At 37.5% G+C, this 24976-nt stretch overlaps 1 protein-coding gene across 12 annotated transcripts in view; it reads right to left on the reverse strand.

Moving 5' to 3' along the window:
• Window positions 1-5468: 5468 nt before the first annotated feature.
• HEATR5A (HEAT repeat containing 5A) overlaps window positions 5469-24976 on the reverse strand; it is a 69669-nt gene continuing 50161 nt past the window's right edge. For 3 of the 12 annotated variants that reach the window (XM_075103303.1, XM_075103301.1, XM_075103297.1), the window contains 14 exons: window positions 23848-24030; window positions 22753-22992; window positions 21835-22016; window positions 20012-20080; window positions 19421-19600; window positions 17180-17414; window positions 16493-16741; window positions 14699-14826; window positions 13638-13785; window positions 12664-12936; window positions 10112-10336; window positions 9043-9197; window positions 7425-7638; window positions 5469-7154 (listed from right to left, as the gene is read on the reverse strand). In XM_075103303.1, the coding sequence (XP_074959404.1) occupies window positions 6853-7154; window positions 7425-7638; window positions 9043-9197; window positions 10112-10336; window positions 12664-12936; window positions 13638-13785; window positions 14699-14826; window positions 16493-16741; window positions 17180-17414; window positions 19421-19600; window positions 20012-20080; window positions 21835-22016; window positions 22753-22992; window positions 23848-24030 (2783 nt within the window). In that variant the 3' untranslated portion in view covers window positions 5469-6852. The remainder of the gene's footprint in view (window positions 7155-7424; window positions 7639-9042; window positions 9198-10111; window positions 10337-12663; window positions 12937-13637; window positions 13786-14698; window positions 14827-16492; window positions 16742-17179; window positions 17415-19420; window positions 19601-20011; window positions 20081-21834; window positions 22017-22752; window positions 22993-23847; window positions 24031-24976) is intronic. The other 9 variants (XM_075103309.1, XM_075103308.1, XM_075103302.1 and 6 more) reach the window with 7 other exon arrangements.

Here is a 24976-nt window from a genome sequence, read left to right on the forward strand (position 1 = left end):
GCTATGATATCTCACACAGGCTGTCTTGAAGCAATGAGTCAACTAGGTAACTGATTTAATTATTATTTTCTCTTCCTTCTCCTACTACCCACACACATGCCCCTTGTCCTGCTACCCCCTTCCTTCCTCTCTGTCCTGTCCTAATCCTTCAGCAGCTGTTTGACTTGCAAAATAATCCTTCAAGAATGCTGCTGCTTCCCTTGCAGCCTTTGTATTTGCTCCTTTCCTGCTGCTTTTCCCACTGGCCTGCCCCAGCTTCACAGCAATCTCTTGGTTCGCTGTCTGGAGCATATTGCCCTCTAGCACTTGCACCCAGCAGAGGTCACTCAGCAAGTCACGGCTGGGTGTTGCCTACCTGAAGGTAAGGAAGACAACCAGAAAAGATCAATAACAGTGAGTTGCACATAGTTCTGGGATATTAGCATGAACAGGAACTGGATTTTAAACACTTGCTTGCCCGCATCAGTTCTTGCACTTACTAGAAATACACAGATATGAAAAAAGTAAAAAAGCTTCATTTTTTGGGGGGGCATCCTCTGTAGTCTAGGTATGGCTTCAAAACCTAGAGAGTCAGGAGAGAATCGCTGACACTTAATATATTCATTACCTCCTGAAAGAGTAAATTACGGCACTGAAAGCCATTCCTTTAGTTAATGTCCAGGACAAGCCAGTGAAGCATACGGTTTTGAATCCTGACCCCCAGCTGTAAAATTGATCCAGCCAAGATGTACCGCAGCCTGGAACAGCCAGTCTCCACAGGCACTTTGTGAGCTGCTGTGTCTCCTCCCGCTGATGTATCAAAGCCACTGCAAGTTTTTGGCAAATTTTTGTATTGTGGAAGAAAATAATCACATAACTACACAAAGGTGGTCTGTCATATGCAGAGGTGTTGCCGCCGTGCTTGTCACTTCAAGCTTGACAAAGAAGGTAAGTCCCTGCTCCCTCGTCCCTTTCCTGCTCACAGAAGCTTTGCAGTTGTCATCTCATTTTCCACATCTGCTTCTGTGGTCTCTCTGCTCTATCGCCAGTACACCCAACGGCCTTTCCTCTTCTGTCTTGGTGAGAAAAGCTCCAGGAGTCTTTATGAATGACTGCTGCTGCCCCTAAATAATTTCAGTTCATGGTTCAGAACTGAGCGGGAGGCTGCATGGATAAATACACGTGATGAGAGGCTTCAGCAACTGCTGCTCTGAAGGACATCAAGGTGAGACATGCTTGCATTATAGCACAGACCAATGTGAAGAAGAGTTCACTTCTAGGTATCATTTGGATTGACCCACTAAGTCTAGTCGCATATGACCACCAACAGTCTCAGCACGGATCCAGGCCTCCGGCAGTTGCTGAAAAACACACACACACAACTTAGCATTCCTGAGCGATGGTAGTTGCATGGTCCAGTGTGATCCCAGGACAGGCACCTGTGTGAGCAGGTACTTGAAGAAACCTACTAGAAAGGTAGGAAATTGCCTGCTTGGGTTAAAAAAAGGTATTCAGTCATAGCTTCCCTAGGTTCAGCTGCCCTCAGATGTGGAAAACTACTCTGGTAGTTCATACCATGCCCACTGACTGTCTTTCCTCCCTGTATCTACAGGATCGGGCTATGGCCTTTTTGCCATGTCTCCAAGGCTATGAGGGAAAATCAGGATAGAAGGCTGCAAGCCTTTAAACCCCGAGGGTCTGTATTTATCTATACCTACTGTATGGTTCAGAGAGCCTAGAACTATGGATGGACTGTGGCTCCTACTCAAGATCACTCGCTTTTGAGAACTTCTCTCCGACCAGCTTGAGAATTCTCATTTTACAAAAGTAAATTATTCCCAGATTTGTTGCCCTCAAAAGGGAACTAGGAAGAATAAGGACTCTAAAGAGCCCACCCGCCATCTCACCCTCCCCCGACCACATGACTGTGTCACTTGTCTCCCTGGCAGCTGAACACTAGGTTGCATCATGCCTCAGATAGGAGGTGAAAAAACATTTACTCTCATTGTCTCTTCCATTGCGCCTCTTCATCCCATCCTTGCTCATTTAATAAATATCGTTGAAGAAGTACCATAAAGAAAACCTGTTTTTTTCCTGCAGGCAAATTCTTTTACTCCTCTAACTGAATTTCAGGTATATTTGGTGGCAACAGCTTGAACCAGTTATCCTTGTACCTGTTTCCTCTAAAGCACACATACGTCTGTGACAATTTTTTCATGGTGTTTGCCAGGAACCTCACATGAGAGACGATGAGGTTAGGAGCATTTGCCTTCACAATGATAGGTTGCATTTTCAAATTGCATAACATTTCTATTTTTAGATATAAATCAAAGTTGTTTCCAGGCTCCCTGAGGCCTGTACTTCCACTGAAAACATGTCTCATACAGAACCTTATCCTCTTCTTGCAGAAAAGGATACTGAGAGCTGAGGCACTAGACAGAAAAAAAATGCTTACAAAAATAAAATCAAATCAAGTCTTCCCCAGACAAGGTTAAAATAAAAAACCCCCCACTAGTAGCAACTGGGAATCTCAGCAATTCTATATTGCATTTCATTGGCAGTGAAATAATTCACATACACATGAATATTAACGCTGGTTTAAAAAAATGCAGTTTTAAGCTAGACAATTGCAATTCATAAGGCAGTAGGTTAGAATAGGATTTTATCAATCTTACCAGCAACTTTTAGAAACATCTGCAAACTTCTTTACATGTACAAACGACATATTTTTCTGTGCAATAACCGGACAAGTTGGCCCATGTACTAATATACACACTGAGAGCAGGTTCTGCTGTAGCTGGTACCCATCGCCCCGACTTGTTCTCTCCTGCGAGCGCCACCATTAAGCACCTGAAGTGCAAGCACGGAGGAAAGGGATTTGATGCCACATTCTACCTTCTAGAATCTGATTCTGCACTTCAGATGATGGGGACTATGGAATTGGGAATGGGACCATAAAGCAAAATTTATATTCAGCTGCAGAGTGAGTAAATTTGCATTAATCTATCCCAGATTACTTCAGGAGGTTTCGGCAGCCTGCTTTTGCTTTGACCTGTTTCTCAAACAAAATCTTCAGCCCTCCTTTTGCTATATTTAGTTGGCACTTCCTCTTTCATTGTTATACGTAAGAAACCATTTATTCTCCAGAGAACCTTTTTTTTTTTTTTTTGGGGGGGGGGTGGGAGGGGAGCAGAAATCTGCAACCGTACATCAAAACCAAAATGAGAACCATACAACATTTTGGAGAGGTTGGTGGTGTAGCACTGGCGTCTTTAGTGTTCTCTTGCACAGCACAGACAACATCATGTATCAGATGCAGCTGGCTTATTTTATTCTACATAATAAATTTCAGTACTCATTATCTAAAAAGTATGTAGAGGCAGGTAAAGCATGTCATATCTGGCAAAATATGCTTTTTAACTTTTACATCTTTGAAGCTATGGCCCACTGTCATGAAGCAGCTTGAGCAGTATATGTAAAAACGACCTGCTTGTCACATACTTCAGGTAAGTGAACTGGAGTCCAATCAAACAACAGCTCCGATGTTGCTCAGATCAGTGTTGTGGACAAATCTGTGGCTGCATGAAAGTACAGTTTCTTTTATTGGCTGATTTTTAAGGGTCGGAGGTTGTGACTCAACAACTATCTCATAAAATAAAGCCATAATGAAAAACTTCACTTGTCAATGTGCAATCAAGCCACACAGGTTTCTCATGTGCAAAAAGCAGTGCCCAGGAACGCCCACAGGATCAGGGCTGCCGAGCGCTGGCCAAGTAGCACTACTTTCAAGACACAAGGCAGTAACTCTATCTGTGGTTTTTGACACCACACTGCAAAGATGTAGAGCAATAATCTCCCTTGCCTTATGTTCTTTTTATTCAAACACCGAGTAGTGTTAATTTTCTAAGGATTTCCCCCCTTGCTTTCTTGCCTTGCTTGAAGTATCATTGGTGAAATTTTTCAACTGGAAGATAACATGAGAAGTTTATTAGTACAGGCCTTGACTGATTTAAATCACTGTTGGTTGGGAAACAGTATGGTCTTGTAGCGAAAAGCTTCTGACTTGCTTTTTACTGATAAAATAGTTGTATTTCAGGAAGCTCAAAACAAAAGTTTATACCTAACAGTGAGATGAGGGATGAAGCTTTAGAGGAGACTGTCACACTGAGCCATCACAGTTACTGCCACAGAGACATCTAACCTCAGCTTAAAACTATACTGAAATTCCATTGCATTAGCTGCCCAGTCCCCACTAAGTAGTATTACTATTACTTCTGACAAACCAGCAGACCATCCTAGATCACTCCCCCTGAAGGTGATTTCTGCACCTTGGAACATACCCGATCAGTCTCAGCCTGAGCAGGACTATTAGAAATGCTGCTTATTCAGCTGGAGTGTTACAACAGTTTTGTGTCCGATTAAAAGCAACCACATCCCAACTGTACAATGCTTTTGCATGATTTTGACTAATTCTGTTTCATTGCAGTCAACAGAAATTTGCCTGCAATAAATTTTTTCATGGCCCTTAAATATTTCATTCTGTGATGTACCCATTTTTAAATATATATTTTTTTATATATGCATATATATAAAAAAATATATATGTACACACTTAAGGTTAGGCATAGGCAGGACTTTTTGTCACACAACAACATTAAACCTTTTAAGTAAACAGTGGAAACACGAAGTAAATGTGTATGCAGGCCACATGCTTCATTGCAAATACAATTTACTAGAAGAAAATGTACTGGTGCTTGTAAAGAAATGGCAAGAAAAACGATCAGCAAGGAGTCACGGGACAGGGGAGCAGGAGCAGTAAAAGTGAGACTTTGGTTTATGGCTAAGCCTGTTTGGCTCTTTTTGTTTGACTAAACGTTGAGAGCTTGAATGCGAAGCGATGCCTTAAAAAAAAAGAAGAGTGGTATTAAAACCAAAACTGCCCTGTGGTCTTACTCATCTCTTCAGGAAAAATGAGATTTATGCAAGTTCATTGTAAATAAATAAGACTGCAACTTTCTCAGCAGTATTTTTGGCCAATTTGACAGGAAACTTGACATGGGTTTCATTCAAAAGTTTGAAGTCCCGTAGGAATCTTTTTGGTTTTCCAGAAGTGGCCTTGGGGAAAGAAAAAAAAAAAAAAGAGGGGGGGAGGAAATGTACCCAGTAAACTTTGAAGGGAAAAATAGAGAGATAAAAAATTACTAATGAGATAAAAATGAGTTAATTGCCAAATTTAATGGAACTCCCTTTCAACTCAGCCAACAACTACAGATTTGACTGCAAAGAAGAGGTGGAGCAAAGGAAGATGGAAGGCTTCTCAACCACCTTCCCAGAGTTCATGCACTTCAGCAATGTCAAGTCACAGGCCTTGGTGCATCGAGCCCAAACATTTCTTATTAGTTTCTTTGTGGTAGCATGCAAACATTTCCCTTCTGTTACAGAAGCCCTTAGAGCTCCTCTGCTATTGGGTAAGATGACTAAGACAAATCTTGAGTGAAGAAAATTAGCTTTATTTATGTAAATTAGAAAAATGAATTGCTAGAACTTTGGTCAAATGGTTAATTCTGTACAATTTACAATTATATTTATATACAAAACTTATAATAAAATACAGTACATCACACTTCCTGAGTCACGGTATGTTTCTCAGTTCTGTAAATCTTTTTTTTTTTCCCCACTTCTTGTTTTTTTAAGTAATTAGATTCAAGAAGGAAATCCTATCCTCAGTTTGATAGTGTTTGGTTTAGATAATACTGGTATTAAGAAAGAAGTCACTATGCTATATGTAGAAAATACTTTATAGCCGTTGCAATTTTGATAGTTATTTTTCTATATTAAAATATGTTCCTTGATAAAAATGTTACTTAAATACTCCTTATGAGTTTATCGCACTTTATTTGACACAAGACAAGCTGACTTCAAATATGTCCATCTCATTGCAGAGATGGACAAATTTAGGCGAGTTACATGTATATATAACTGACCATTTAAAGATCAGGAAACATACATCCAGATAGAGCAGATGTCTGAATTGAGGCACAGTACATTAAAATTGCTGTCCTATCCTGGACAAGATACATAAGCTGCAATTGCCTGGCCAGCCTAATACAAAATTAACACAGGTATACATCCTGAAAAGTGAGACTGTCAAGCAGCAAGGCACCAAGCCTGCAAATACTTACATATGCATAGTAGTAGTCCCACTCTGTAAAGCACTACGGAGTCCTCGGTGAAGAAGCATTGTAGAGCTGTATTTAACAGCATTTGTGAAATCTCGGCCAGCTCAAGAAGTTATTAGGATTAAAGCTATCAATATTACCTTTACCGAGTTGAATTTTTTGAGGTCAACAGTAATCTATTATAAGGCTTACAAGGATATTTAATCTGTTTGCGTAATGACGCAGCGTGTTAAATTAGTAATTAGGATAGATTACAAGCTGCAAGTAAATTTATGTCCCAGTTAAATCCAAAAAACCAGTCAGGGTAACTTATTTTTGACAAACATTGATTTAAAACAAAATTAATTTTACTTAATGGCTAAGTGCGTGCTGCTCCTAAATATATCTATGGTAAAGTTCACTATACATTATTAATATTGGCATGTGTGTTTCTCATATTTTAGTCCAAAATAATCCAAAAATACAGATTAGATGACCTCTGATAGGTTTATTCATAGTGTTTAGAGATGTTTAAGAAGTCTTACACTAACAGAAAGTTATCTAGAGGTTTGATTTCTCTTAAAAGTTTTCTGTAATACTTCAGTGCAAACTGAAATATATGAGATGAGCTCCTAGCGGTCCTACTCTGATTAGAAATCAAAAGGGACGTTTTCTGCTGTTGATATCCAAGTGTGTAAAATGACAATATGAGATTTTAAAGGAAATTGGTCTTTAGTTGAATGCTTGAACTTTTCCCAGGATTCTTTGCGTGTTTAGCAGTCTTCACTTTTATGCTTTCTTGATTGCCTTTTACAGCTGACTCAAGCCTGGCTTTCATAGTTGGAGAGGAAGCCATTAGTTTTTTAAAAACTGATGAGTACTGTGGACCGATCTGCATCAGATTTTGCAGAGCAAACTCATGTAGATTTTTTGCTGAGTTTGTAGCTGAAAACAGGGCATTTTCATCCAGAAGAAAGGAAATAAGGATGGGAAGAAGGCAGGCCACCAAATGAGGACCTATAAACATTGAAAACACAACTTCAACACACACTTTTTAAGAAACAGCTTCAAATTCTAAGTAGAAGTATTTCTCTAAGGTAACATTTACACAAACTATAAAGCTGCAAATGTTATTTGAACTATACAGTAAAAAGATTCTTGTTAGCGATTTTGTTAGCATTTAGTGTTCAGGACTGGACTCCTAGTGGTCATTTTGTTTTAATTTGTTCCTTATAGCAACTTTCAGAATGTCTAATGCTCTGGATACCAGTAATGGAAGTAACTTACGGTGCTCTTCCTCAGCAGTGGCTGTAAGAGCTGTAACCACCTTTATTCCCTCCTGAATGACTTGAAGTTCAGCAGCATTTTCAGGTTTTGCTTTTTCTGCTTCCTGCAGTTTTCCCACAATGGATGGTGCTAAAGAATGAATATAAGGATATGACACAGTTTTGTTTGGATGCTGAAAGATGGAGTGCAGCAGCTGGTAGCACTTATACTGTACCTAAAGGGAAAATCAAATTTGCAGTTACAAAGTGTTAAAAATACACATCAGAGTGTTTTAAAACTCACAGCCCATCAGACCAAATTGTAGGGAGGGGGGAAAATGTGTCTCACAGCTTGAAAATTTATCAGGTTGCAGGCTGCTAATGCATGATCCTTCATAGGAGCATTATAACTTGTAATCAAATTATTAAAAGAAACTAGACCATGCTTCCTGTTTCTTTCCACTGAGTCCTACATCTTCCTACATTTTTGAGTTAAGGAAAAAATATTATTTCTGTGTGAGGATTACGCTGTAGTGCAGATTTGAAAATATACTCTTTTTTCAAAAAATACAGGTCACCGAAAATAGATGCCTAAAATGTAAGCACTTCTCTGTCGAAATGTAGGCACAATTTTAAAAAGCCTCAAATGGTGCACTAGCTTGCATGTCACTGGAAGTCACTAGGACTGTAACTGCCAAGTTCCTACATAATTTCTGAAAGGCTCCGATGCCTAAACACTTGGATAAAATTTGCAAATACATACTGCCATATCCTTGCAGTCATATTTGGCATGCCCAATTTCCTATCAGTTTATAATACTAGAAATGCATTAATATAATATATCAAAAAGTACTTTCTTAGAGCTAGTAGTAAAGGTAACTTTGCTTCATTTTTTGTTACTACATTAATATATACAGAGAAGATGCAAGAAAACCAATTTACAGTGAATTATCACAGTCAAACATGAAATCTCATGAATGTTATTTCAGAGCTGGGCTTTCAGAGTGAGGAAGTCCAGCTCCTAGGGAAGCCATTTGTGTTTAGAATGATAATAAATACTTTTTTTTTCCTGATACATGTTTTTTTTCACTGAAGAATAGTAACAGATGAATTGTGGCACTACAATCTAAAGCAACTACGTCAAAATATTTGTACTAGGTTGGAACAAAGCATTAATCGCATTCAATATGCTGCCTCCAGCAGTGGCCAGGAGCTGATGCTTATTGACTGTGAAAGTTACGTAGTGGTACTTGCTCCAACTCCCAAAGACCCACAGATGAGGGATTTCCTGTGCAAAAGACAGTACCTGTGTGTTGAATATAAAATGAACAAATAAAATGAAACAGGAGCCTGAAAAACTACACAACTGTGTTGTGTACTTATCAATGTATAAAGCTCTGAGTCTGATGCAATAAAATCATAGGAATCCAGAATTGTATACAGAATTAAAAAAATGATAAAATGCACCGCTGGACATGTTCTTGATAACTTGTGCAAACTGTATTTTAAAATACAACAGATATAGTCTGGACAAAATTAACTGGAATCAACACACAGGACAAGTGAAACAAATGAAAAGAAAATAAGCTAAAAACAATTTAATAGGATACTGATATTCTTAGAACTTCACCAGTACTTACAAGAGGATCTTTTGAGTCAAGCGTTATTTTAAACTTCTCAATACAACGATTCTGAAGGCACTCTATGGTAGTAACTTCTGGACTGGTTGACATAACAAATACTGTAACAGCAGTAAGCAGGCTAACTTCATCAAGTTCTTGGATAAGCCCATCTACTATTAATAAAGCATTCTGTTAGATATGCATTAAAAAGTAATTCTATGAATTCAAGTGTTACAACAGGTGGAACAGAAGTACCAATGTCTACGTTTCTTTAGGAATCTCTTTTTTTAAATACATGACATACTGTGACGCACTGATATGGACTTTTACTGTAATAAAAGCCAAGGCCAAAATGGGAATTCAGTGGCGTTATATGCATATTCAGAAATAACAGCATACTCCCATTCCATTGCCCCTCTGTATAAAATACAATTAGTATCTTTGAAGAGCTGGTATGACATATTAGGGTACAACCTATTTTGAGAACAACATAAAATTTGCATTAAGAACATATATTCTATATTATTTTGCTATAACTTAAAAAAACAGCACTATAAACCAAAGTTCCAACAACAAATTACAACTTAGAGATTAAATGTAAGGAGTGATAAAAGTACAACAAACTTGGGAAGTTGAAGCAGCAGCACACAGAAAACCAACTTTCAGACAAAATTTTTTTTTCTTGAACTACTGTTTTAATAGTCTTTGCTTCAGTACAGGCACTAATTTTTTTGTGGAGAACCTGCATGCAGCACAGCTGTCTTTTATGCCCAACGGTACACTGAAGCCATAACTCCTGTTGATTCCATCGTACCATGTAACTACACTGTGGCATTACATAACACGGGGTAAGCCTGCGCTCCCACATTTATACCTTCACGGATGACGACTTCTCATATGAACTGTAGGGACAAGACTGCACTTCAGTCTCAACAGTACTTGGTAGCCAACTAATTCTCCCGTGACTAAGATGTTGTTTTTTAAGATGTGCATTAATTAAATTTAAATAAAACCAAACAACCTTTCACCCAAACATTTTTTGTTTTGTTTTGTTTTTTAAACACACAAACCATACATTTGTGCTCACCTTGATCCCAACAGTCAAGCACTGTGACCAAAGCACTACGTAGAAGATCAGTCCAAGCAGTCCGACTCTTCTCTGCTCGAGCCATCGGAGAAGACAGGAGTCCTTTAAGAGCTTGCAGAGATGCAGCAACTGTCAAAGGTAACTGGCCATCTTGCAATTTCACAGCAGTTTCTTTAAGTACTCCAACAATGAGGTACAAGATAGTAGGAAGAACTGAAACACTTCCTACAAAACAAAGCAAATTAAATTCATGGAGGTTAAAAAAATTCAGGTACCTTTTACATTAAAAAAATTGTAGCAGTTTTCTTGGATTCTCTTTTTTATTTATAATTTATCATTTTTAATCATCTATGTGAATGGAGGCACTGGTAATTTGAAGGAAGATTTGAAATATCACGTAACTTGCAAACATGGTGTCAGACTGCTTAAGTGAAGTTAAAACTTTTCCCTTTTTACATTAACGCTGTATATATTTTCTTTGATATTTTTATTATATGAAGTGTGGAATAACATCACGTTCAGAGAAAAGCAAGAACAGAATGATCAGAACCACTGAGGAGCAGAAGAGGACAAGCTATGGAAGTGCACAAAGTACTGAATAATGGAAAACAAATTATGAGCATCTAAGCATATTTTGCAATGAAGACAACGCAGTGAAGGAAATTAATGGGGCAATTTCAAAACTGATAAGAGGAAATACTTCTCCCACATGCTGTGTAGTTAGCCAGGGATGTCATTGCTCCAGGAAATCACTAAAGTCAAGAATTTAGTAAGATTTTTAAGAGGATCGCAGACTAAAAATGCATAACAAAAATTCCCAGATTTATAATAAAAGGCTTTATCAAATATTTTAGAAAAGTGGACACCTAAGGAGAAAAGCAGATTGTCCCATAGCCTACTTGAACAGATCTTCATCTCTCCCTGAGAATCTGACAGTTGACCTGTCAGAATAAAAGACTATTTAAAAAAAATCACAGGAATAACTTGGCATATTCTTATGTCTTTGAACCTAATAGTAACACAGAATTTGACACATATTGGAGACAATCTGGAAACTTGCATACTTATGTGTTGCTCCTATCTTATGTTCTGATTCAGCAAAGCACAGGGTTAAGCATATGGCTTAATATGCTTATATGTCCTTCCCTAATCATCAGACTGCTTATGTTTTAAGGATTTTAATATACTGATGTTTGTGAGAGACCAGTTGAATAATGAGGGTCTCTGACATAGATATGCATAAGTATTTTCTGAACCTGAGGATATCTACCTTCTATTTTTAAACAGCCAAGTCTCTGAAAAATGACTTGAAATTCAGTAGGAAATGCAGTTCAGGAGCATCATTTATTTGAAAATGTTACTATGCATACATATCATGACCGGGGCCTGAAGTAAGAGACATGGTAGTCACAGGTTATAACTTCAGTTACCTATTAAAGGGGAAAAAAATGATGCAATTCCACATAGGAATTATCTTCTTTTTGATTATATGAGTTGACTTTTGGAGATGCTTCCTTACTCAACTAACTGTATAAGCAAGCTTAAGCTCCTCATTTTAGCCACCTGACAAATGCTTAAATTCTCTAGTGTAAACATCCCATCTGGTCTAATTCTGCAAGCTGTTAGTTTTGTGGAATAACTTTAACAGCTAGAAAAAAAGAACTACAGGGAGAAAAGAAAAATCACAGATTATTTTTCATACAAGATAGTTGCCCTCGGATCTAAGTGATGCTGTTTGTTTCCTTTTGCTTTGAACTGATAAATAATGAGCTGCAGATGGAAAAGAGAAACCATATCATCACCCTACAAGGACAGCAAGAACTGCCTACTGTTCCATTTGGAGTATGCTATCCCCCAAATAAAGAATTTTGTAACAGAGAATAAATTAATGGGAAAAAAAAAAAAAAGAAAGAAATTTCCAGGACTGGTAAATGCAAAAATCTGCATAAGGTGTAACACAGACGTCTAAGGTGGCAGCAGAGGAGTAGGGCAGAAATGGTTTATAGGTGTGGCTGTGACAGTACTGAAAGATCAGATGTATAAATATGATATTGGGGGGTGGCAGGGGGCAAACCATCTTCAAGTCTGGAGTGAACCCAAAATGAAAATGGGTAAAAGTCAATGAATCTGAGAAAAATAACCATGACTCTCTGCAGTGGTTTCCTAATGTTCAAATGATGGCTTTTACTAAAAGGTAACATGATACATTTCCCTTTTAAATTTAATTTATGTCTGCATTATAAATTCCAGAACAGACAATTCAAGTAGAATACAATCATGTAGCTATCTTATACTTCCCTGTACAGATGAATCTATTAATTGCACTGCTACATGTGGGAGGAAAAGAAAAACTACTCCTTTAATTGCTTCAGTTCTGTAACTTGTTTTGCAATCTGACAATCAAAAAAATAATTAGAACAGGAAATTGTCACAAGCAAATCAACAAAACTTGCTGCCAGATTTATCCAGCTGAGAAAATTAGGTAATAACAAGGGGGCTCAGAAGAGCCCAATGTTCTTTCATTAATCTTTTCTTGTGATGAAACAGCATACCTTCAGGAGAGCAGATTGCAGGAACATCAGAGAGAATAACTAATGCTGCTGCTACCAGTCTAATTCCATCTTCTGACAATAACAGATGTTTTCCAGATTGAACTGCAGGGCTACAAGTTAATTTAGGGTTGAGCTGAGGAAGCTGTCTGACAAGAATACAAACACACAACTCCAGTGTTGCAAAGACTAATGATTTCCCAGGCACCAGTCCTCCTGTATCTTTGCCTTCTCCAAATTCTGGTAACGTTTCCTTTTCTGCGGCACCATCATCAACTAAAACAAAAAGAAGAAATATGGCAGAAATCTGCAGGTGTACCCTGTTTCCAAAAAGTTTACTTCTTAAGACTGTTTCATCGCCAAGTGACCATCCTGACACGTATATATACACATGCATATGTATTCAAAGGCCTACCGGCAAACATCCATCCTTCAGAATAAGCAAACTATGCACTGACTGTCAAAAGGCAAAAGTGCGTGCAATTGATTTAGATGTACAATGTGTTGAGGCACCATGCCAATATGATATCACCTGATACAACTGTTTTGAATCTTCTCACGTTTTTCTTTTAGAAAATGAACTTTAGGAAGTTACAGTCAGAGTAACTAGTGGAGTCTGACTTACAACAGCTGTGTGCGCTGAGTCTCTCTGTTGCTCTGCTGCAGCTGATCCCAGCTTTTCACTAAGACTCATCCCTCCCTGACACCACAGGAGATTATTCCACCTGCAGTTTCCCCAGTTTTCCTCCTCACTTCATGCCCTCTAGTCACCACCAAAAGCACCTGTATCTATTATACTACCCCAATTTCTTATGTCAGTCACCTGGACTGACTTAAGTAAACCAGGATTAGCCACCAACTGTGAAACACTTCAGTTAAGATGGATGTTGGAATATCACCTTCAAGATTCCAGTTTTCAAAGAAAGAATTGCTCCAACCCTGCTAACATCTATTCAACATCTCATACATTACAGTACCTTCTGCACTTCTCCGCTTCTCCTTCACATGTTCCTGAGCTGCAAAAAGAATCAGACGAACCACTTCAAGGGCAGCAAGCTGAATATCAGGTGATTCTCTTGTCAGTATCAGTCGATGCAAAACATTCAGCAGCTCTACGCCCAACTCCTGCAGTAAGAAAAATCTTTAATATATCCCCATTTTAATGCAGGATTTTTAGAAACTTGTTAACACGTGCTAAAGCCATTGGTATTACTCCCATTAATCTCACCGAGGAAAACAGTATAATTGACCCAGTCAGAGGAGCTGGCATTTTCTTCAACATCTAGCTCCCAGTAGCAGCAGTCCCCCCCAATACTCCCAACAAAATAGCAATCATGGTAATTTAGAGATAAAGCACTTAAAACAACTAAAGAAACCCCAAGTAATCTTTATCTTATGGCTGTTTAACCCTTGAAAGTGGGGATAACACATAGTATCCCTCCTACGGTATATGCATTTCCTTGGAGAGAGAGCCAAGTCAGCAGAATATGGGTATGTCCACAGGCTTTATCACTTTTGTGTTAGACAACTGCATGGCACACAGGATGGTATAAGGTCTTAATTTAAAGGGGGACAAAAAAAAGGAATTTTGAAGTTACTTCTTCTTTTAAGGATCACTGGTGTGTTGTGGGGTTTTTTTTTGTTTTGCCCTTCTTTTTTTTTATACTACTGCTTTTGTCCAGTTTCCTTTTATCATATTCAATATTTACATCAGAATTAACTGACCTGTCCCTTGACAGAGAGAGTATGATAACGTTTTGTTCCGGAATTCTGTCTTTACCTGGCTCCCATTCTACTCATCTAACTACTCCTTCCTGATGAAATGTCCTCAAGTGCTCTGCCCCTCACTGTCTTCTTACAAGTTGCACGTTGAGCTCTTTTTCTCTCCTCCCTCTACAGCTTTGGATTTTGGTAAAGCATATAATTCACCTACTACTTACGTGTTGAAGATTCCTGGATATAAAATAGAGAGTAGAGATACTGTTCAAACTAAAATTATGGCTTAATTCTGGGGGGCTTTTGATCATTAAGTTATTACCTGATCACCACCTATTTTAGACCTCGGCCATGGAACATCGAAGAGTGTCTGTAGGGCACGTAAACAGGCAATAATGTTCTCCATTGCTGCATCTGATCGAGGAGAGCAGAGAAATTCCACGCTAATTCCTGTAAGCATCAGAAGAAAAAACCCATGTGTGCTTGAAATTTTAAGAAGTAGTTTCATCAATTAAATAGTAGGCTGAGCAGACATAGAAATAACATTTGCATTTTACATTAAATGAATTAATCTTCTATTGCTAATATCTTAGGACAAGAACTCTATTTCCCTCAAAACAATGAAAGAATTCCAGCTTCTAGACAGTATAAGTCACGATTATAACTGGCTATTAACATAAATAAATAAATAAATAACGATTTCTGAGTAAAACAGTGAACTCGAGATCCAATGAGTAGGCAGACAATTCATAAGGAGTGTATAGCACAATATTTGCCTAATCACACTGATTTATGTAATAGAAGGAAATAATGGAGAAAGTAATAATAGCTCACACACTCAAAGGCTGAGACTTCATTTTCCCATTTTACAGAAATGCTAAAGATCGCAGCTACCTCAACTGGATCACCAGCAATAAGTAAATTACATGAAGTCTAAGCTTGCAAATCCTAGAGCAGGTAAAAACAATAGCTTTTTTCTGTGCTTTCAGAACCCTTCAGATGACATTTTATGACATTGGAGATGAACTCCATATAAACTATGATCCATATTCTCATCCCAGTTGTACAGCTGTAATTCCAAAACGTGTGATGACTTGGGAAACTGATCAATGTGAACTAAAGAACAGCTGTGCAACAGAAAAGTGTCCACGTTTTGAATTTCTTTCAGTTTCCCTGTAGGAAGTGAAAATGAACAAGTGGAATGTGTTCAGAAGCAGAATAAACAAGCCAGGTGTCCATGGTAAAGTATCTGAAATTTGAGGCACTAATCCAGTAGTACAGGAAGCAGGGGGAATGAGAAGCTTTTTTATCAGAGGTCCCACTTTTAACTGAGGAAGCAATGGAGCCCAAAAGGAAGCTGGCTTTGTGCAGGAAGACTGGGATTCAAAAGAAGCCATACGCATCTGGGTCATACAAACCATTCCAAAAAGCGACTGCAAAAGAAGGATACAAAAGAGACACCAAAGGAAAAAAATACAACCAGAAATGCCTAATTGTGTAAATTTAGAGAACTGTGACTGACTTCAACTGCCTGATTAGCCTCTGCAATAGTGAAGGCTTAAACAGAGCTTTATGTGAACTTAAGGAAACACTTTTTTACAGTGAGAATGACTGAGGATTGGCACAGACTGCCCAGAGAGGTTGTAGAGTCTCCATCCATGGAGATATTCAAAAGCTGTCTGGACACCGTCCTGGGCAACTGGCTTTAGGTGGCCCTGCTTGAGCAGGGTGTGGTGGACAAAATGACCTCCACAAGTCCCTTCCAACCTACACGCTATTCTGTGATGTAAAACTGTACTTCAGTGCTGCTAAACTGTACATTCTGTAACTGTAGTGCTGCAACAATGATAAAATCCACCCTTGAACTTGCATGTTTATGAGCAGAGCAGAACTTCTTTAGCTCACACCGAGTGTTTTTTCTACCACATTTGGGAAAACGCTCTACAATTTTCTCACTAGGACTTAAAATTCTTCTGACTGTATATTTTCCTAAGAGATGCAATATTCAGTGAGTCAGTTAAATGTGAATAACTAAAATATTTGTTTGCTAACAGTTTTATCTATTAAAAATAACATTTTGGGTTACAGCCTCTAGACAGATTATGCACTCACTAACCCAAGATAAGATGAAATCTGTCAGTGTTCACATCCTCAGGAGATTTCACCAAGGGCCTCGTAGAAGAATCTTGACACATTGTAGTTGGGGTGACAGGTCTAGAGAGATTAGTAACTCCTTCATCTGGATCAACAATGACGAAACCTGTGCTAGTAAGCCATAATGCTGTAGCATAAAGTATCAGTGCCCAGGAGTTGTAGTAATGAGGTCTGGCATTTTCAATTGTCTCTGCTGTATAAAATGTACCACCTAGAACAGAAGTTACAGTTTTAAGGATCTAATTTATTTTCAACTACCATATTTTCTCATTCTTATAAAAAGGGATTCTTCTTTTTACTGAAATTATTTTTATCGTATTTTATGTATTACTTTTTTTTTTTCAATATTCAGTATTAAAATACAGGCTAACGAGGGCACTTCATTTAGATTTGGGTACAATCCAATACAATTACCTTTTTCTTCTTTCAACCATAAAACTGTCCATTAAAAAAGAATACCAAACAAACTACTTTTCACATCAGTGAAACCTCTGTTCTCAGAAGCAGCCTTTATCTTTAGACAGGTACACAAGTATGTTTATTCTCTATACAATTTAATCTTACTGTGATCTTAACACAAGTCAGCCAGGACATTAATGATATATATTTACAAGTGACCTATGAAAATACAACTGATGTGCCTTCTTACCTTCAGCAGGAAGTTGCGATGCATATTCTGAAGGCAAAGTTAAGAGAGCAAAATCCTGAAGTGCAGCAAGCCAGAGCTTGCTCAGTGTTCCAAGGTCTGCCTGTACTAAGTCCAGAAGTCCACTGGCTGAAGATGTTACATCTCTGTAGCTTTCTTCTGCAGAGTGTGCAGTTTTTAAACAGTGGTTGTGTGCATCACACTGATTTTTCTGCTTTTCAACTGCAACTATGTAAACCTGTTTATATATTTGGAGAGAGATTTACAAATATTAACACTTGGAAAACTGCTGTGATCATTAGCATGACTGCCTGTTGAACGGGCATGAGGTTTCCTGGAATCTATTCTTGCTTCAAGTCCAGTGGGCATAGGTGAACAAGCACTTATTTTCTAAACCTTCTGTATCCACTCCCCCAGCTAGAGTCCCAATAAAGGGATACCTACTAAAATTCCTAAACATAGCTGCAGTTAACTTCCCTGCTCTTAAAAATTAATATATTACTTGTTCAGCTTAAGCTTCCAACCATCAAACCCTGTTATAGTTATAGCTACAAGACTGAAAAACTTATCAAATAATATACTTATAATTGTGATCCTGAAACCACAGTCAAATCATTCCTAAATCTTCCTTTAACTGAAATGACATACTGCACTTGCAACCTACTTCTCAAAAATGTGTATCACCCTATGTTAGCCGTAAAGAATGAAGAGGACAGACTTGTATCATTTGCAAACTTTGGGTGTTACCATCAATACGTTAACTTCAGTGTGAGAATTTCCCTCTCTATAGTTATTGAAAAAGATAGGCTTGAGAATGTCTCAGACCAACGGACCTCTTCAGTCTCTCAAGAACACCCCTGGAGGGAAGCTCTTCTCCTCAACTATAAACGAGACATAGGAGACCAGTTCAACTAATCTAAAGTTAGCTTTTGTATCATTCTCCTGCAATTATGATTTCTGCATCTTTTTCAGGTTTGCTAACTGTTGTAGGTTGACCCAGGCCAGCACCCACCAAGCCCCTCTCTCACTCCTCCCCGCAACAGAATGGAGGAATTGCTTCAAATTCTGGAAACAAGGAATAGGTAAGATCCTAAGTGAGAAGGAGCCACCTAGGGCTTAAGTGAAATATTTGTAAATTACAGGCCACAAAAGCTTACCCCAGTTTACTTTCATTTCTCATATCCGAGATCCAGTAGAAAGTTATACAGAGTTTGTTTTGAAGACTTCTAGTGATCTTAATTATAAACTGGAACAATTTACAGATCTTCACTTCTTACAGTTGAGCCTCACATCTAGTCTGAATTTTGTCTTAACTTCTGATCCATGACAGGTTATTGTCATATGCCAATAAAAATCTTTTTTCCATGTAATAATTTTAAACTAATCACAGCACCTTATCTTTTCTTGAAGAGATTAAATAGACTCATCTACTTAAATCTCTCAGTGTAAGCATGTTTTCAAGATTTTTATTCCCACTTGCTAGCTCTTCTCCAATGGCTTTTCTATTTTGCCAATATCCTTTCTCAAGTATGGACACCAGAGGTTCGTATGTTTTTCTACAAATGTTCACATAAAAGCTATCTATTGCCTGCTTTCTCCTTCAAAATAGCTCCCTGGATATAAACAGAAATATCATACTAACTACATAACATGCTCATATTTAGCTGGTTACCAACCATCAGCAGCCAAGGTCATTATCAGTGCTTTCTAAGATACATCTTCTAGATATTATATACATTGTTCACATTTTTGATTTTCAAATACCCAACCTTGCATTTACACATATTAAAACAGGCATTCACATGAGCTGACTTTAAGGCAGTTAGCTAATGCAGTACTGAGCTGACGTTGTTAACTTACAAGAACTACGTGTAAGAAATTAAATGCCAATAGACAATGAGAGAAATGACACGAATTTAAAATGGTATATTCAGTGGACTATCACCACCGCTATTTATACCATGCCAATTTAAAATGATTATTGAAATATTAGAACATGTTACGAAAATCATACTACTTAAGTGCTAGACATATTTCTTAATGTACAATATAATGCAGTTTAATTAGCAGTAATTTTGTCAGGTTTACAAAGTTAATGTACTGTTCAGAGGTATCAAAGCAAATCAAAGGACTAGCAACTTCTAATTAATGAAGCATATAAGAAATTCCTGAAGCTATTCATCTGAAAGGTTCTAATTCACCTACCAGATAACAAGACTATTGTTACAGAGCTGTTACACTAACCTCTGCCCAAGCCTTGAGCACAGCCAGTATCTCCATAGTTGAGGTGCTTTCATTATATTGTTGACTTTGTGCTTCTTTCCCAGCCTGCACCTTTACCAAAGAGGATACAAGCAACTGGTGAACCCTTCGAAGGTCATTAAGATCACTTACTACACCACTTGCTATCCAGGCACTGCATACCTAGTGTTGTAAAACAGAAATAATGAGAAACAAGAGCCAAACACCACTGGATACTCTTTTTTCCATCTGTAAAATTATGAAAAACAGATTTAATTTCTACAGAGATACAGTTACTCTTGGATAACAATCAACGTTAAATGACATTACAGTTTGGTATACATAAGTAATGAATGCCAAAAAACATTAGAGGTATGTCAAGTAACAGCCAAAGTATCAACTGCTACGAAGTTTCTGAAAAGATTTTAAAATCTTTGAGTTGTTACAATATAGAGGTAACATGGGTGACATTATTTTGTGTGCACTGAGGATTTGAGGCTAGATTATTTACTTCCTTTTTCTTGAATGGCGTATCAAGCAAAAAGAAAATTTCAGAGGGTCTATTACCTAACACTTCCGACTTTCAACACTTGCCTGACATGCTTTTGCTGTGACATCTGGAGGAGTTTCAGGAGCAAAGGCAGGCCTAAGTGCTGCTCCAACCTAAAGAGAAGTTATACAACATTTAATACATGAACAATTAACTAAATAATTACTTTTCATGAGCAGGCTTTGTTGCAGTTTTCCTTTATAAAGCATAGTTTCCTTTTCATTTTTCCACATACTGTTTCAGTGAGGTTAAAGAGCAGGGAGACAGTTGCAGTCATACTTTTATTGTTTGCACAAACACATCACCACATGTGGACATGAAGGCATGGCTCTCTTTGAGAGGGGTCTTTAAAGTTGATTCTATTTTTTGCACAGTCTGAAACTGAAAAAGAAACCTCTTCCTTCCTGAACTCTTGACTTGATGAAAAGCCCTCAAAATAAAAAACAATGTCCCAAACCATGAAAGATTTGCAAGACACCTAATGAGTGACATTTCCTTACTCATTCCTTCCTTAGAAAGAATAAAGATTTAAGGAAACAAACAGCTGAAGTTGGTCAACTTTGCAAAATGTAAGAATAGGACAGCATAAACACTGTTTGCCTAATAAAGAACACACAAACATATACTCACCTGATTGCAGAGATTTCACCTCCTCTCATTGTTGAAAGCTATTTCACTAAAGGCTAATGGAATTTTTCCTTGCTGCTTTAGCTGATATCCGAAAACTCAGACTTAAGTCTGATGCTCTTTGGATGAAAGTACAAAGTGTTGTACAAGTACTACAAATACAGGTTTGTGAAAATAAGTGAAAAGGTGTTGTTTTTAATGTCAGTTAATGATGGTTTCTTATGACCCCTTAAAGCTCAGACTTCATGTAAAGAACTTCTGAACAAGATTTCAGGAAATAATTACTTAAATCTGGAAGAAATCTACATCCATCCATTTCTGGTTATTGATATGGAATAAAATTTACAAGAAAAAGATTAGATACTTAACTGATTCATATCTCTTCAACTTCTATGAAACAGTTAATGAGAAGATCTATGCATATTAGCAGAAACGCTTTATGGGTAGTGAAGTTTAGAAGGAGAATTATTAGGTCTACTTGTGACCTGCCTGATGGTCTTGGACAGCAAGGACAGATAGTGTGTTCTTCCCCCTTGGAAGTTCTAGACTAGATCAAGGCACTTCTCCTTTCCCACAAAGAAGTGCCAGTAGAATAGAATTCTAACGGCAAAAGCAAGATCAAAGCAGGTTAGGATCTCTCAATTTCTATGAGAGAAAGTGATCTGACTTACTTAATGTCTGCTAGAAATTTGAAGAATGGGAGACAGATGAGGCTTAACACAGCTGCCTGTCATATTTAACTCAAGTGCAGTCTGGGATGCAAAATGATCAGGACATCTTTTCTGTCTCATCCAAGACTTAACTGAAATAGACCTTGGGAGTACAATCCATGCTTTTACCTCCTCTAGTTTATTTATCAACCAAAATCTCCTAGTGTGATCTCTGGTGTGCAGAGGCTACTTTTTTCTAAGCAGAGTTTTAAATGATCGTTGTCCCTAATATTTCTTGCAATGCACTTCAAATCCAGTGCTTTCAAAAAAAAACCACCACCCCAATGTTGTATTTTCTTTTTGCTGTATTCAAACAGGGAAGAGGGAAAAATGCTGAAACTTGAAAAACTTCGGGGCTAAAACATATACCAACTGTAAAGATGCTTTCTAAGGAAGTTCTGTCCAAAGAATTTAATAATTTAATATCAAATTAACTGAAAACCAACTCTAGCACTACACACTGCAGAAAGCAAACTTCTTTCAGTGATTAACTCTAGACTCTTCTAGAGGTTATTAGCAATGGTGCTTACATTGGCTTGATATTGCTCCAGAATTACATGACCTGGAAACTCTGGTTCTGGAACAGCTGCAAACTTCCGAACAACAATTAGCAATGTCTGAAGCCCAGAAAGGCGAAGTTGATCACTGTGATCTGTGGCAGCCATAAACGCCATACGGATCAAGTCAGCTAAATGCAATACCAAAAAGTCATCTGAAAACAGAAATAATAAAAAACAAAACAAAACAAAACCAGTTTTATTAAATTCAGCTTTAGACATAATATATTCATAAGACTGCTCCCAACATTTTCAAAATATATATTTTACATTTTACCTCACCACATATCAAGGATTCACTTAAGGCTGCTTACACATACAATCATCTTACTTGGACATCTTCAGTTAGATGATCTAGGCTCCTTTGCATTTTAATGTTAAAAAAAAAAAGCACTTAGAATAAGGCATAAATATCTTTATGTATGAGGCAGATGTTCTAAAAAAGAGCTTTGAGGAAAACACCTCCAGATAAATACAGAGAGGTACTGAAAATTGGCCCTGTGTCTCCACTAGCAATTATGCAAATTATGGAAGGGAAAAAAGAGTGGAGTTTTTTAGTCATACTTCCAGATACAAAACTGTAATGTTGTAGGCTGGTGCCAGCTATCACTTCTGATTTCCAATGCTTATGCAGAAACAGTGGCTTCCTACACATATGCCACGGTACTATAACTAGGAAAGTGAGTAGAAATGCTGTAGTGATATGCCAATGTTTTGGCAAATAAAAATTGCTCTACACCTTAAAAATACAGGTTTCCAATCAGAGTAATTAAAGGTTTCAACAATTACAAACAACAAATTTGTGATGGATTTCACTAAGATGCAAACAGCTGACATTTATTTTAAGCATACTTTGCATTCTGTGAAATTCTTTCAGTGCTTAACACATACCTCTTGAATCACGTTGTTTTCTTTCCTGAGCCAAAGTTATGTCAAAATGTGCACTGCCTGCATTTTCACATTGGCTTATAATTTTACAAACACACTCTGCAGCAAAAACTCTGGTAGACCATCGTGGATTACTGAAAGGATGGAACCTCTCATCACTGTCAGATGTTAATACAGATGCATCATCAGCTTTGGCAGTTTCCTCTTCTTGAGTGGTATCTACTGAAGCTACTGTATTGAAATCTGTATTTAGGACATGGTGGAAAAGAAGAAGAATTGTAGTATTCTTTCTTACTGTAACTGAAAACTATAGAAGGACTCATAAGAAAATCTCTTCGAAGTCCATCTCTAGCCTCCAACTCACTATGACTCCCTTCAACCTTGGTGTCTGAATGTAAATACTAGAATTAAAAATAAAATAAATACAACAAAACTGTCTGCAGTTAGTTGATACTACTTGCTGGAATACAAGACCAATACCATGAAAGTAAATGAAGAACACAGTGAAAGAAGTGAAAGAAAAAAACCCACTTTTAAAATAAGTGTGACACATTAGAAGCTAGTACCTTTCCAAATCAAAAAAGCTAAATCCAAGATGTTTTCCTCCTGCACTGGAGGTAAAATAAATTTTTTCCCCCGCAATATTCAGCACAGTGATTGATTTCATCTGCTCAGGAGTTTTCATTATGATATAGTAGGTCTGCACCATTCCTATTCTTAATAGAACAGAGGGTCTGAATATTTTTTTTGTAGGTACTTGCACAGGATGCACAAGCTCAAATGTATTCTACGTTTCCATTTCTGATATGGAAATAAGTTAACATTAGGACTATAAATCAACAAGGATATGAACAGGCAAGACATACTAAAATGTTTACAAAAACTTGATCAATAGGGAAAAGGCAATCAGAAGGGAGAAAGTCATATTCCTTCTAAAAGAACTAAGTTAGAGGGTCCAGTGTTTCAACATGAAGGACAATGATACACTTCATAAATGTCAAACACTCAAGAAACACAAATACTTTCCCTCAGTGACATACTGTACTGCTGCAGGCCTTATTTTCATTGTGTTCTCAAATACACCGTATTAGAACTTACCAGCTGAGGCAGCGAGAACATCTTTACAAAGCTTCAGCCAAAAAGAGAGCTTTTCAACTGCCATTGAAGTAAGCATATGAGTCAGAGTCTCTTTGATATCTTGGCATAACCGTTGATCCAATTCTTTGTCCAGCAAGCCCAGCAATGCCCCCTCCAGGCCTATTTCTCTGATGTTAACATCTGCTAAGAACAAAGTCTGTGAGCTGAATGCTGTTCATCAGAAAACTGCAGTAATGACCACAAAAATCCCACTGAAGGTTGCACAGACTATGTTGTGAACAAGTATCTAGCCCTCAAATACTTTCAAAATAATAGTATTAATTGCTTTAATACCATGTCTAAATCATCTGAATACAAAACAAACATTGAACTTATAAAGAAACATACTAACAACAGGAAGAAACTCACACCAAGGCGGGGGAGAAAAAAAAAAAAGAATCACACTCTGATCTGAATTTCACTGCATTACCATCACCATAGCATCTAAGCTCCTGAAAAAAATTATTTGGCCATTTGATTCCTCACATTGACTCATAATTTAACACTAAAAACAATGTTTTAACTTGAAAGGGATGTTAAAATTGTTCTTCAACAAAGCTCAAAACCAGACACGTTGCAATAATTTCTTAAATTAATATGACCAATTTTTATTTGCCCAATATTACTAATTTTTAAAATCAGCAGTTCTACAAAATGGCTATAGTCTATCTTTTCTGAAAGTTTCCAGATAAGCTTGAATTGAAATCCAAAGTGAAATCATTTATTACCACTGTCCCTTCAAAGGAAAGCACATGAGGATCATTCTCATGATCCTCATGATCACATGAGTGATCATTCTCAGGCCTTTTAGCAAACCGCCCAAACCTTTATGAAGTTAAAAATTCTAGGGACCCCAGCTGATCATTACTTTACTAGTTTTCCAAAGAGGTCAACTGAAATTTTCTTCAACAGCCTTTGTATGCCTTCCCTCAATGACAGATTTTTAATAAGAGATTTATGTGGGAAAATAAAATTATGAAAATGTATGTAAAATGCAAGACTATGAAGCAGTTACTACAACAGCTACTGGCTAGATAGGCCTGGGTTTCTCTGGAACTCCACTTGTATTTTCTCATTTACTGACCCTACT

The sequence above is a fragment of the Phalacrocorax aristotelis genome, chromosome 9 (assembly GCF_949628215.1).
Source record: "Phalacrocorax aristotelis chromosome 9, bGulAri2.1, whole genome shotgun sequence".
Lineage (NCBI taxonomy): Eukaryota > Metazoa > Chordata > Aves > Suliformes > Phalacrocoracidae > Phalacrocorax > Phalacrocorax aristotelis.